The sequence below is a fragment of the Opisthocomus hoazin genome, chromosome 6 (genome assembly GCF_030867145.1).
Source record: "Opisthocomus hoazin isolate bOpiHoa1 chromosome 6, bOpiHoa1.hap1, whole genome shotgun sequence".
Taxonomy (NCBI): domain Eukaryota; kingdom Metazoa; phylum Chordata; class Aves; order Opisthocomiformes; family Opisthocomidae; genus Opisthocomus; species Opisthocomus hoazin.
The window spans coordinates 58,054,212-58,069,119 of NC_134419.1; the positions used below are offsets into that span (position 1 = coordinate 58,054,212).

Below are 14,908 nucleotides of genomic sequence, written 5' to 3' on the forward strand. Positions count from 1 at the left end.
ACTCTTTTCAGTAGTGCCCAGCGACAGGACAAGGGGCAATGGGCACAAACTGAAGCACAGGAAGTTCCGTCTGAACATGAGGAAGAACTTCTTCCCTCTGAGGGTGACAGAGCATTGGAATAGGCTGCCCAGGGAGGTTGTGGATTCTCCTTCTCTGGAGATATTCAAGACCCGCCTGGACAAGGTCCTGTGCAGCCTGCTGTAGGTGACCCTGCTTCGGCAGGAGGGTTGGACTAGATGACCCACAGAGGTCCCTTCCAACCCCTACCATTCTGTGATTCTGTGACCTGCTTTTAAACTGAAATCCAAATTGTGTCTCTGTACAGGTCTTGAAATACTTACTCATAAATTTAGTCCAGCTTTGTAAAATTGGAAACATTTACATCTAAAAGAGCTGTACTAGACAAATGATCAAAACACTTGTGTTAGTCTCACTGATTCTGAATTACCACTGTTTTATAGTAGTGTTCTTTTTTTAAAAAAACAATAACTAGTTATTACCCTCACCTTCTTGCACAAACTCATATTTTCTGTGTTTAACCTGAGCCCTTTCCAGCACAGCTCCATGACCAGTGAAATGCATTTGCAATCATTAAGAGTTTGTTTATCTGCTTTATGTGCTAGCAATTAAAAAGAGGCACAGTGGGTGTTCTGCCTCTCCACTGGGCAGATCATCTTCTGAATCACCATGGGATTGTTAACCCTTCCTTCACACCCTTTAGTGTAGCTTAAAGACAGCAGTAAGGTCTTGGTGATATGTGCAATGATAGAAACCAGTATGAAGAATACCGGTGTAAAATAACCTTGTGCATGAAAACACTCCTTGGAATATTTTAAATAGGAAATAAAAGGCTAGGAACTGACCATATCTCATGCAGACCTGGAAACATACTGTTAGGTTTGTTCAAAATTGTCTTTTGTGTCCTCACAGAGAAGCTGACTTTGCTCCTCTTTCCTGAAGTCACCTTTTCAAATACTTCTCATCTCTTAAGCAGAGACAGAAATTTAACTTAGGTTACGAGTGCCAAACCTGTCTGCCTCTCAGCACTGTACTTGTTTGGTACTTGCCTACAACTGCCTTGAGTGCCCAGTGCAGGAAAAGCAGCATACCGTGCAAGGCTCAGACGAACAGGTCACGAACGGTGACAGAAGAAGTGAAGTACTTTGTGCTGCGACTGAGATGTAGCTGAAACAGAAGCCCCATAAGAACAACTGAGTGCACTACCACTCAAGTGAGATTAATTTGGTGACAGCTGACATACTTCCTGCCAGGTATTAAGAGATCAAAAATCCAACCCCTTATTAGTTGCATCTCTGTGAAACATACAAGCCCCTCACTGTCAACCATTTTTGCTATATACCCTAATTGTCTCCATTTCGCTTGGTAAGAAGTAACCTTTCACACCACAGAGGGTTGAGCCTTCAACAAGAACATTTACTTTGCATACTGTACCATCTCCTTTCCCAAAGCCACCACAAACACGGCAACATCACTGCACAATATCACTGGGAGACAGCTAGCTAAGTCACACCACTCTGGTTTGACACAAAGAGCCTATAACTTTGCCCAGAAGCTTTAAAACACTTACTTATTCCTATACTTTTCTTTGCCCTTTCTTTCTTAGCTTTAAGTGCTTTGCCTACGCTAGCTATTCAAGCCTTTGCATATCATTGCATTAACAATTTGTTTTGGTTATTGATGAGGTGGGAGACAGGTGAGATGATACATACTTTCCAACTGAATTTCACTAGTTGACTAAAAATACCATAAAAATCTATTTATTCAGTGAAAATTCTCAGCTGTATAAGCAATAGCCTGACTGTGTAGGCAGGGAGTGAAATACCTGATCTTCTGTCTCACCAGGACATACTGTGGGCCAACAGCTAAGCCCTTTTCCTGAGACCTGAGAGGTTTTTGTTAACTTCAAGCGTTGCTTCTGCTACAGATAACTCAGTTACTTTAGCTATGAGCTAATATCTATTTAGTAGCACGGGATTTGTTGAAAAAAGCTACCATCAGCGTTGAGGATGTTGTGCTTATGCACTGGGGGATGTTTGCTTATGCTTTTGCCCAAGCTGTTTCATAACCCGATGTGTCACCAGCATGCTCAGGCTTTTCCACAGGATGCCTCATTCTATTCTTTGCCTTTCTAAGCCTTTCTAAGCTTTTTTGGATAGGTCATTACAATGCCGTCACGCTGTTCCACTGGCAATGCTAGCGGGATGTGAGGATTATAACCAGTACTGGTGGCTCTCCCGTCACCACGCTTGGCTGGAAACGTCCCCGGCTGCAAACTTTGCACTCCCACTCATTTGACTTTTCCATAGTTGCATATTTCCACCTGAACCAGCTCCTGCTGGGAATGCATAAGCAATGGTAAAAAACCATAACACCCCATAGGGCCCTTGACCCGTGGTGCCATCGCCAGCTGCAGCGACCCACAATCTCCCTCGTAGCAATGCTGGCTGTACTTTTGAGGGGAACTCCAAAGTTTTTGGGAAAAAGAGCCAAAACCACCCTCAAAAGCCCCTTCGTAGTTTCACTCACTCAGCACATTGGCTGGTGTGGAGGATGATGATGATGCAGCCCACGTTGGAGGCCAAGCCGTGCCAAAGCAGGTGAAAGACAGGATGAGGGTCAGGGTCTTTAGCATCGTGAGGGGCCATAAATGGGTCGGGAAGGCATTTTTTTCCCACACAGGTGAAGTCCTGAGGGGAAGACAGCCCAAGCTCGTCTGACGGGTGCCCACCCGAGGCAGGCACAAAGAGGGGAATGAGAATCGGGAGATTTAGTATCGTGAGGAATCATAAACGGGTCAAAAAGGTGGGATTTTTCCACACAGTTGCCCGTTCGGAGGGGAGCGACCGCCCCGAGCGAAGCGCAGGGCGCTGCAGGCCCTGATGTAAACCCATGGCTCACCCTCCGCCTGCCCCTCGCCCCCCCACCGGGGCGGCCCCCTTTGCCTGACGCCGATCCGCCTGGGTTGAGGCGTGGCCCCTCAGGCGAGGGGAAGGCGAGAGGAGGCGGCTTCGCTCCGCCTCTTCCTGGGGGAGCCGCGCAGTTGCTGCCATGGCGCCGGGCGGGGCGGGCGCCGGGTGCTGCTCCGCCGCCCTCTTGCTTCTGCCGCCGCTGCTGGCGATGGCGAGCGCGGGGTTGAGCGGCTACTTCGGCACCAAGTCCCGCTACGAGGAGGTGAACCCGCACCTGGTGCGGGACCCGCTGTCGCTGGGTCCCGCCGCGGCCGGGTCGCGGCTGCCCGACGCCTGCGTGCCGCTGCAGCTCCGCGCCTTGCTCCGCCACGGCACCCGCTACCCCACGGCCGGGCAGATCCGGCGCCTGGGCGAGCTGCACGCCCGCCTCCGCCGCCGCCCCGCCGCCGCCGCAGCCTGCCCCGCCGCCGCCGACCTGGCCGCCTGGCAGATGTGGTACGAGGAGACCCTCGACGGGCGGCTGGCGCCGCAGGGCTGGCGCGACATGGAGCACCTGGCCCGCCGCTTGGCCGCCCGCTTCCCCGCGCTCTTCGCCGCCCGCCGCCGCCTGGTGCTGGCCAGCAGCTCCAAGCACCGCTGCCTGCAGAGCGGCGCCGCGTTCCGCCGCGGGCTCGGGCCTTCCCTCAGCCTCGGCGGCGACGGTAAGCCCGAACCCCCCCCCCGACGCGGGCTGACGCTTCCCTGAGGGAGCCCCGCGCGCTGCCGGAGGGAGCGCCGCGCCGCCCCGGGGCTGAGGGACGCCGTCCGGCCAGTCCCGTGTCCCCGTAGCGGCTGGGAGACCGCCGCGGCAGGGGGACGGTCCCCGGTACCCTTGGGGACGGCCGTGCCTCCCCGGGCTGTGTCCCTCAGGCTCGTGTTTGCTTCCAGAGACGGAGGTTGCAGTTAATGATTCCTTGATGCGTTTTTTCGATCACTGCGCCAAGTTTGTTGCCTTGGTGGAAGAGAACGACGCGGCGATGTGCCAGGTGGATGCCTTCAAAGAGGGGCCGGAGATGAGGAAGGTCCTGGAGAAGGTTGCGAGTGCGTTGTGTTTGCCGGTGGAGGAGCTGAATGCAGGTAATGATGCTTGTTACAGGTGGCTTTGGCTTCGAGTCTGGCCAAGAACAGCTTCAGAGATTCCGTGTGGTTATGCATAGTAGGTAATTTAAAATATCAGAGATGCAGTTTCTAATTAAATGCATAAGGCTGCAAATGTCTATTGTTGTTGCAGTAATGAATACTTGTTAGTCAGTAGTCAGGAGAAAAAAATGTTTGAAAATACCTTTCCCACAGATGAAATCAACTTTACCTTTGTTTGGAGGAATAGAGTGTGTTAGTCTTTCAGTTCTGGTTTGTTGAGCAGATGTAGCTTTTGGAAAACCTATTACAATTCAAACACACAACCCAAGGAAAAGGTGGACCTATACATCCATGTTGTAATTTCAGTTGTCCAGAAGAGAAGTGCCAGGTTTCCCTGTGTGGTCAAGTGATTGTGGAGCTCCCCCAAATAGGTGTTGCTGTCGTTCCCAGCGTGTCCGTAAAGCTGCAGTTCCAAAGTAGCAGCATCCTGCTGTTCGAACCCAGCCACTAACGTGGAGGATGAGTAGCGGTAGTCAAAGACTGCTGTGTGTTGAGCCTTCCTTGTAGTGCCGCACACTAGCAATCAGCACCTATAGCAAGTGCATCAGCAGACGTGCAGCGCTTGATGTGAAATGCTCTAGTTTCTGCCTAATAGCAATGTAATGTGAACAGTTTGCAGTCTGAAATCTAGATTCTGTGCAATAATTCTGTTGAAAACTGTTTCTTTTTGGTGCCTGGCCTTTGGACTGGCAAGTATTTATTGGATTTCATAGTTTGTATTGCTAAATTGTAATTACAGTTTGTTTTAGAGGCAAGTTGAGAGAAGGTTGATACTTATGCAGCAGTGATTTATCTTTTGCTTGTTTGTTGAATTTATTGCAGATATTGTTCAAGTGGCTTTTCTCACCTGCTCATATGAGTTGGCTATAAAAAATGTGACCTCCCCATGGTGTTCACTCTTCAGTGAAGAAGATGCCAAGGTAGGTGCTAAATGGGAGATATGTTTGAGAAGCCTTAGTGTTCAGATATAACTCTTGGCACAGTCAGAAGTTGCAAGTTGTGTGCCCCTTGTTCTTCAGTCTAGTGAAGCACTTCTTTGGTCTCCAGAGAGCTCTGGATTAATGAAGCAGCAAGACTGAAATACCCTTCTTCATTCAGACTTAAATACTGGTGCGGTCTTGATTTGTCCTGACTAAAATGGTCTTTTGCTGTTGTGCTTGATTCTTACATGGTTTTATTTCTATAACATCAGAAATGCTCTGGACAGCTTTGTTTTGCATATGATAACCTTATGATGAAATGCCTTGATTCCAGAGGACATCAAATGAGGTCTTCTAGGTCCTCTAAGAGGCTTTTTGTATGGTTTTGGGGACTGTCACATCTCTAAACCTAATACCTGTTAATAAAACTAGTGGAACCCAGATAAATGAGACTTATGTTGGTTCCTCTTCTTTCACAAAGTGCCTGATGTACCCTTTGACAGCATCAAGAGAGACAGGGATTAAGAGTGATATTATTTATTTGGCACTCCAAAACATGTTCACTAAGGCCCCCTGGCCCCTCCAGGCTGTTGAAGTTTAGCACACCTGGGAAAGATGGGAAGCCTCCACACAGATAGACGATAGGCTGAAGAGTAGGCAGTGGAGTTAGGAGTAAATACTTTCCTCTCAGAGAGGAAGAAGGTCACCATGGACTTTTGCTGAGACCTGTGCTGTGCAACATATTTATAAATAATTTAGCAGTGAGGTGGGAGAGCTTCCTTATTACATGGAGTTAGTTGGGATGGAAAGAATATGGTTGTTAAGAGGCTTTGCAGAGGGAGTCCTATGAAGGTGGGTTACACAGCAATACAGTGGTAGATGGTGTTCACTATGAAATTATGTGTATGGGATAAGAAGTTGAAGCTCCATATACAAGGTGGCCATCTCTCAGATAAATTGTGCCACTGAGAAATGAAATTTTGATGGTACAGATCCATGAAAACACTGGCACAGCTACAGTAAAATTAATGAACAAAAATTTTAAAAACAACTTTAATGCTAGGAATTGTAAGAAAAGGAACAGAGAATAAGAGGAGCATTCTGTGCTGTTACGTAAATCCAAGGCACAGTTCTGTCTTTGAGATGTGTGCACATCTCTAGAATGCAGAAATAGACAAACTCAGTTAAAGTATGGGATTGCTTCCATCTGAAGAATGATTAACAATGCTAAGGATCTTTGACCTTCATAAGGCAAAATCAGAAATGCTAAAAAAGCGATGGATAATGATTGTCTTGTCATGTGCAGTACCTAATGGGTACCAAATGAAGCTAGCAGCAGGCAGGTTCACAACAGACTGTTTTTTTTAACACAGTGTGTAGCCAAGCTGCAGGGTACTATTAAGGCTAAAACTTGATATGTTCAAAGAGGAGATTGGGTTATTGTGGGAGAGAATCCACCGAAGCCTGTTAAATTTGTAGAAAACCACCTTAGGGCTCAAAGCCCTGGGATGAAAATTGCTGGAGTGTGGGGAAGTGTGCCTGCTGTTTTCCTTAGGCCTGATGATGGGTGCGATCAGAGACAAGATGCTGAATTTGGTGGCTCTTTAGTCTGATCTGTTGTGTCTGGTTTTATGCTGAAACGGTTTCAACTGGAGCATAATGTTTGCCGGTTTTTTGCGTGTCAGAGAATTGTTGATTTCCTACCATGCGTGGTAGCATCATTGCTCCATGTTGTGGGGGTTTTGTTTTCCCTTGGTGCAATAATAAAAACATGTGAACTCTGTAATGTTAGGTACTGGAATACTTGAATGACCTGAAGCAATACTGGAAGAGAGGATATGGCTATGATATCAATAGTCGCTCCAGCTGCATTTTATTCCAAGATATCTTCCAGCATTTGGACAAAGCGGTGGAAGAGAGCAAAAGGTAAATAAAAAGCCTTTTGTGCTTTGACTACAGGCTTTCTGTGGTCTACACTGAATTGGATTTAATGTTAATAGAAGTTAAGTGCTTCACTTCCAAACATAACAATGCTAGGAGAGTTTGAGCTAGGAGAATTTTGATGGGGACACTAAAGTTTTTAACAGAGCAATATTACTGTAAAAAGTATATGGGGTTTTTTTCTTCCATTGTTGCTTTGGTGCCCAGCAAATGTATTTCTATCTCTTAAACTGCTGATCCACGCAGGCCTTCAAGGGACAGCCAGCTGCTGTGTCTGATAGTTGTGTTCTCTTCCTGCACAGTTTGAGACCATTGAGTTAAAACAATGAGCCTTTTGTTTAAAATGTTGTTGTTAAAAATGATTTGTGGCAAAAATGGAAAACAGTGGGTTGAAAGCATCCCCGTGACACGTTCTGTTATCTGGTTACTTAAGCACTTCAGTGTAGAAATCTGTACATGTGTTTGATTTGAGTCACTTGAGTTATTAAAGCTTTCTGTTCAGACTAAAGGTGTTGAAATGTAATTACAGAAAAATAATTATTACAGATGAGTCCGAATACTTAGTGACTGTAGACCAGAACAGCCTGTTGCAGGATCCAAGAGGCTGGAGCTGTCACAGTAAACCAGCCTTGTTGTAACAAACCTGCTTCGTTGTAACTAGCGAAGGGCAGAGTTTAGGTGATATACTTGGTGGCCTGTAAGAATGGGAAAAAGACACTTCTGTCCTGAAGTCATTGTAAATGCTTTGATTTGTTGCATAAATCCAAAGTCAGTGGTTCAGCTGGCCAGCCTGAGAACTCTGTCTAGGATATTTAGTTTCACATCCTTATTCTTTTATGGCAAAGCTGTAGTTTGGGAACAGCAGTGTAGCTGTGGGAAGATATTAGGCCTTACAAATAACTGTTAGTAGACTTGACGGTAGAATAACCAAGTGTCTTCAAAGGATGGTGGTCTCGTAAACTGGTTTCTCTTCGTTTGTTGCCATGATTTGACAACAGTAATTTTGTGTCGGTGACAGAACAATAGCAGTGGTACTCCATCCATCGAGTTGCGCAGTCCTCAAAACTACCTTTGTAGTGTCAGGATATAACCATCCTTACACTTTCTTAAAAATTAGATATTAGATGCTTGTGCTGTTTTTGTGTATGGTTTACTCCTGTGATCTGGTATCTGTCAGTAGTGTGATTCAGAATCTGTTTGGTGCTGATCTTGTCTCATGTGAATCGGTATGATGGGGAGAAGCAAAATAGGAATGAAACTGGGATCTGTTGTGTCATGGAGGAAAAAAAAGGCTTCAGTTACAAGTTGGTATATTTGTGTCACATTTACCTGCATTTGCTTCCATGTGCTGGTAATCTATTTTATTTTGAGAGCTGCTTTAGGCTTAAGTGGAGGGTATTCACATGAGAATTAATTTACAACCTGTGTACATGCCCTCATGAATTTATAATTCCTCATTTTATTATAATTCCTCATTTTGCAAGGTTTGGCAATCACATGAATTAATACCTTAGCAGATAAACATGGAAATGTTTATAAAAGTACACAATATCAAGGATATGATCCTAAGATTGTATAAATATTGTGCCAGTGAATACTTGATATAAACCAATTTATAAGTCACTTTAACTTATAACCAACAAATTCAGCTTTGATGTTGGTAGGTAAACATTAGTAACATGTTGTGGCTGTTCTTGCATTCCTGGCATCCTTGGGACTTTGTTTCTATAGTCACAGAATCACAGAATCACAGAATAGTAGGGGTTGGAAGGGACCTCTGTGGGTCATCTAGTCCAGCCCCCCCCCGCCGAAGCAGGGTCACCTACAGCAGGCTGCACAGGACCTTGTCCAGGCGGGTCTTGAATATCTCCAGAGAAGGAGACTCCACAACCTCCCTGGGCAGCCTGTGCCAGTGCTCCGTCACCCTCAGAGAGAAGAAGTTCCTCCTCATGTTCAGACGGAACTTCCTGTGCCTCAGTTTGTGCCCATTACCCCTTGTCCTGTCACTGGGCACCACTGAAAAGAGCTTGGCCCCATCCTCCTGACACCCACCCTTCAGATATTTGTAGGCATTTATAAGGTCCCCTCGCAGCCTTCTCTTCTTCAGGCTGAAAATAGTCAATATATTAATATAGATGTCAATAGTCAATATAGTCAATAATAGTCAATAATAGTCAATATATAGTCAATATAAATAATAGTCAATAATAGTCAATAATAGTCAATATATTAATATAGATGTACCTAACACCCAACAGAATTATATTAATGGCTTTGATAGAAAGAAGTGTAAGTCACAGCTGTTTCATAGAATCACAGAATAGAATCATTAAGGTTGGAAAAGACCTCTAAGATCATCAAGTCCAACTGTCAACCCATCACCACCATGCCTGCTAAACCATGTCCTGAAGTGCCACATTTACATGTTTTTTGAACATCTCCAGGGATGGGGACGCCGCAGCTTCCCTGGGCAGCCTGTTCCAGTGCCTGACCACTCAGTAAAGAAATTTTTCCTAATATCCAATCTAAACCTCCCCTGACACAGCCTGAGGCCATTGCTTCTCATCCTATCACTAGTTACCTGGGAGAAGAGACCAACACCTGCCTCATTACAACCTCCTTTCAGGTAGCTGTAGAGAGCAATAAGGTCTTCCCTCAGCCTCCTCTTCTCCTGACTAAACAGGCCCAGCGCCCTCAGCCACTCCTCAGAAGACTTGTGCTCTAGACCCTTCACCAGCTTCATTTCGCTTCATTGCCCCCTGTAGTGAGGGGCCCAAAACCGAACACAGTACTCAAGGTGCAGCCTCACCAGTGCCGAGTACAGGGGCACGATCACCTCCCTGCTCCTGCTGGCCACACTATTCCTGATACAAGCCAGGATGCTGTTGGCCTTCTTGGCCACCTGGGCACACTGCTGGCTCATGTTCAGCCGGCTGTCGACCAACACTCCAAGGTCCTTTTCTGCTGGGCAGCTTTCCAGCCACTCTTCCCCAAGCCTGTAGCGTTGCATGGGGTTGTTGTGAACAAAGTGCAGGACCCAGCACTTGGCCTTGTTGAACCTCATACAGTTGGCCTCGGCCCATCGATCCAGCCTGTCCAGATCCCTCTGCAGAGCCTTCCTACCCTTGAGCAGATCGACGCTCCCTCCCAGCTTGGTGTCATCTGCAAACTTACTGAGGGAGCACTCAATGCCCTTATCCACATCATTGATAAAGATGTTAAACAAGACCGGACTGAAAACTGAGCCGTGGGGAACACCCCTCGTGACTGGCTGCCAAATGAATTTAACTCCATTGCCAACTGGATTTAACTCCATTCACCACAACTCTCTGTGCTTGGCCATCCAGCCATTTTTTTACCCAGCGAAGTGTACGCCTGTCTAAGCCTTGAGCAGCTAGTTTCTCCAGGAGTATGGTGTGGGGAACAGTGTCAAAGGCCTTACTAAAGTCCAGGTGGACAACATCCGCAGCCTTTCCTTCGTCTACTAGGCAGGTCACCTGGTCATAGAAGGAGATGAGGTTGGTCAAGCAGGACCTGCCTTTCATGAACCCATGCTGGCTGGGCCTGATCCCCTGGTTGTCCTTCACATGCCCAGTGAGCACACTCAGGATGAATCACTGCGTTGGAGGCTGATTATATGTATTTTACATGATAACCTGTTGGAAGACTTTATTTTTTCTTCCTTTTAGTTGGCAGACTGAAATTAGAAGTAGCATTCACATTTTGGGTCGGAGGAATGGTCCGTAAAGTTGATTATAACCTTTTTATAGTAGAGAAAACAGCAAAGAAGTTTTGTTCTTGTGAGTTTGCTGACTGAGGATCCAACTTGGACATAAACAGTGGTAGAACTACTGTGTGGTAAGTCAGTTGAAGCATAATTCTCAAACACCTGATTGGCTTTTTTGCTGTTCTTTAGTATGGGATGCAGAGAAATACCCTGTGTTCATCACTGCAGCTCTGAGGGACAGAGGAATGTTGAGGTCTTGTTTAATATATGACGTGGTTTCTTTCATCTGAAGTGGAGTTATCACTAGGTAAACAGTACAAGTACTGTTCATCTTAATTTCTTTTGGGATTCACCTGAAAAATCAGACTGACATGTCTGTTTTTAACAGAGTATCAGCTTAGTATGCGAGAAGGTAAATGCATTGGAAATTTACCTTTGAGATGTACACATCGAGTTTCCCAACACTTGCATCCAGATTGGTGCCTTGATCCTGCTTTAATGATTATGTGAGCCCAGGGAACGGGGCCGTACAGGATTGGAAATGAGAGTCAAAGCGTACAGGACTTTGCTGTGTTGTGTGACAGCAGCGATCAGGGACCTTTCTGAATCTTAGCTGTGCTGTGCACCAGCCAGCACAAAGACGACTCTGTTCATTTTGCCGTGAACAGATCAAAACTTGGCAGGTGCAGACATGAAATAGGTTTGGCTTTGGGGAGGACTTCCTGTGAATGAAAGGTGGGCTGAAGGTAACAGCTGGTGATAGGGATCCCTCTCCAGCCAAGCTGACTGAAGAAATTGTGCTGTCAAATGATCACTCTGGTATCTGGAAATTGAAGGCTGGCTGGGCGTTGGTGATGCCTCTCGTTTTGTTGTTGATTGGAAAAAAAGGAGTGGTGATGCTAGACCTTGAAATAAACTACTTCACTGCATCCTTTCTTCAGCCTACTAGAGAGCTAAATGAAAAATACGTTAGGGCACAAGTCATTAACACCCAACTGAACAGATTGACAAGCACACTGCTGTGATTGCCCCTGTCACGTGCTCTGTGTGTCTCTATGAACAGAAAATGTAAGAACTGGGAGTGAGAAGAAGTGCAGGTTAAAAGAAAACAGACAAGCAAGACCCTTAGGGCCCCTTTGTCCTGCTGAAATCTTAGAAATAACTGCTTAATGTAGCTTGACTCATGTAAGGCAAATTTGTTTGCTTTTAGTGTAATTTACTCTTTGAAGAGTGACATCCTTTTAGTCCTTTAATTATATGCACTAGTTAGAAAGCAGCTGTGTGTATCTTAACTGTGTATAAGATATCCCTGTAAGTTGTTTAATAATAAAAAAAAATGCCGTAGTTGACAAAATCTGTATCTGTACTTCTGAATTATTGAGGATTAGATCCGCAGTCACTAAATTACAAGGTGGAGCAGGCTCCCTGGGGAAGAGCAGGTGTCTGAGGCAGAGTACTAAAGAACCGAGATAATTTCATCCTGTCTTGCAGCTTTGGCTGCAGAAGTTTGATTGCAATCTCTGGGGCTCTTGTGTTGTATTGCCAGCACAGAGGGAAGCAGGTAGTGAGTTTATGCGTGTGTGTAAAGGATTGGGACCCTATATATTTTACAAAGTTCAAAGCTGAGTGAGCAGGCTATTTAGTCTGCGTCGTCCTAGGTGGGAACTGAAAGCTTCCGAAGTGCATTGCCTTGCCGAAAAGGAGCATGTCACTCCATCCCACAACATCAGGTGGCACTCTTAAAGTGCTGAAGACTTCAGTATAATCTCAGTTGGGTAACCCGGTGCGTTTAATAATACGTGGAAATCTGCCACTGCTGATAAATTGAAACAGCTTGTGTTTCTTGTCATCTGGAGAGTAGAGGTGCAACTAACGCTTTTTCATCTAGGGAGGTAACTTACCATGGATCCTGTAGCAATTCGAGAGTAGAGCTGAAAAGAAGAAACTATACAAATTAAAAAAATGTGCCTGTGCTAATAACTGTAGAAAATGTTTGGTTGTGCATATGTCTGTACATGAGTGTCTCTTTTATTTTTATGGTATTATGCAACTTCAGGTAAGCAGGTTAAATACTTTTGCAGCAGTTCATTACTCTGTATTGGGTTTGTGTGGCAAGGTTTTTGTAGCAGGGGGGCTACAGGGGTGGCTTCTGTGAGAAGCTGCTAGAAGCTTCCCCTGTGTCTGATAGAGCCAGTGCCAGCTGGCTCCAAGATGGACCCATACTGGCCAAGACCGAGCCCATCAGTGACAGTGGTAGCACCTCTGTGATAACATATTTAAGAAGGGGAGGAGAAACCCTGCGCAACTGCAGCCGAAGAGCAGAGTGAGACTATGTGAGAGAAACAACTCTGCAGACACCAAGGTCAGTGAAGAAGGAGGGGCAGGAGGTGCTCCAGGCGCCGGAGCAGAGGTTCCCCTACAGCCCATGGTGAAGAGCACAGTGAAGCAGGCTGTCCCCCTGCAGCCCTTGGAGGTTCATGGAGGAGCAGATACCCACCTGCAGCCTGTGGAAGGGACCGCGCACCGGAGCAGGTGGATGCCTGAAGGAGGCTGTGACACCATGGAGATCCTGTGCTGGAGCAGGCTCCTGGCAGGACCTGTGGACCCTTGGAAAGAGGAGCCCACACCAGAGCAGATTTGCTGCCAGGACTTGTGACCCTGTGGGGGACCCACGCTGGAGCAGCCTGTTCCTGAAGGACTGCACCCCGTGGAAAGGACCCATGCTGGAGCAGTACGTGGAGGACTGCAGCCCATGGGAAGGATCCACTTTGGAGCAGTTCGTGGAGGACTGTCTCCCATGGGAGGGACCCCATGCTGGAGCAGGGGAAGAGTGTGAGTAGTCCTCCCCCTGAGGAGGAAGGAGCACCAAAGACAATATGTGATGAAATGACCTCAACCCCCATTCCCCGTCCCCCCTACACCACTCGGGAGGAGGCGATAGAGAAAATCGGGCATGAAGTTGAGCCTGGGGAAGGAGGAAGGGGTAGGGAGAAGGTGTTTTTAAGATTTGGTTTTGTTTCTCATTATCCTACTCTGATCTGATGGATAATAAATTAAATGAATTTTCCCCAAGCTGAGTCTGTTTTGCACATGATGGTAATTGGTGAGTGAGCTCCTTGTCCTTATCTTGACCTGCAAGCTTTTCAGTCTGTTTTCTCTCCACTATCCAGCTGAGGAGGGGGAGTGATAGCATGGCTTTGGTAGGCACCTGGCATCCAGCCAGGGTCAACCCACCACAACTCGGAAAATGAACCTTTGTGATGATGAAATGTCTTCTAGTAGAATGTTGTTTCTATTTACTTGGTGGGATGAATCCCACGACTGGAATGTGGCTCTTGATGGCTACAGGCTGTTCAGAAGGGACAGATGAGGAAGGAGGGGCAGGGGCATTGCCCTTTACATCAAGAAAACACTACAGAGTGAAGAGCTGTCCCTGAAGAATAGCCACGAGCAGGTCGAAAGCTTATGGGTAAGAATCGGAGAGAGAGGCAACAAAGGGAACCTAGTGGTTGGTGTCTACTACAGGCCGCCAGATGAAGAGGAGCTGACAGACGAAGCGTTCTTCCTCCAACTCCAGGAGGCTTCGCGCTCGCAGGCTCTCGTCCTACTGGGGGACTTCAACCACCCCAACATCTGCTGGAAAAGCAACACGGCAAGCTGTAGGCAATCCAGCAGGTTCCTAGAATGCATTGAAGACAACTTCTTAAGCCAGGTAATAAGTACCCCTACCCGAGGGGATGCGATACTAGACCTGGTGGTCACCAATGCGAGTGAGCTCGTTGGGAATGTCAAGATCGGAGGTAGCCTGGGCTGCAGTGACCACGTGCTGGTGGAACTAACGCTACGGAGGGAAATGGGAATAACGAAGAGCATAGTCAGGACCCTAAATTTTAGGAGGGCAAACTTCCAGCTCTTCAAGGAGATAGTCAGAAGAACTCCCTGGGAAACGGTCCTCAGGGACAGGGGAACAGAACAGAGCTGGCAGGTCTTTAAGGATGTATTCCACAGAGCACAAGAGCTCTCGATCCCCAAGTGTAAGAAGTCGGGCAGAGAAGGGAAGAGACTGGCATGGCTGAGGCAAGAGATGCTGGTCAAACTAAGGAAGAAGAGGGAACTGCCCAGGCAGTGGAAGCAGGGACTGGCTTCCTGGAAAGAGTATAGGGAAGCTTCCCGGTTGTGTAGGGATGGGGTCAGGAAGGCCAAGGCACAG

At 46.9% G+C, this 14,908-nt stretch overlaps 1 protein-coding gene across 1 annotated transcript in view; it reads left to right on the forward strand.

The window, feature by feature from the left end:
- The first annotated feature begins 3,070 nt into the window (after nucleotides 1-3,070).
- The window catches only part of MINPP1 (multiple inositol-polyphosphate phosphatase 1), a 29,229-nt gene continuing 17,391 nt past the window's right edge, over nucleotides 3,071-14,908 (forward strand). Inside the window, exons 1-4 of the mRNA XM_075423255.1 lie at nucleotides 3,071-3,632; nucleotides 3,859-4,047; nucleotides 4,933-5,030; nucleotides 6,823-6,956. Coding sequence (XP_075279370.1) covers nucleotides 3,071-3,632; nucleotides 3,859-4,047; nucleotides 4,933-5,030; nucleotides 6,823-6,956 — 983 coding nt within the window. The remainder of the gene's footprint in view (nucleotides 3,633-3,858; nucleotides 4,048-4,932; nucleotides 5,031-6,822; nucleotides 6,957-14,908) is intronic.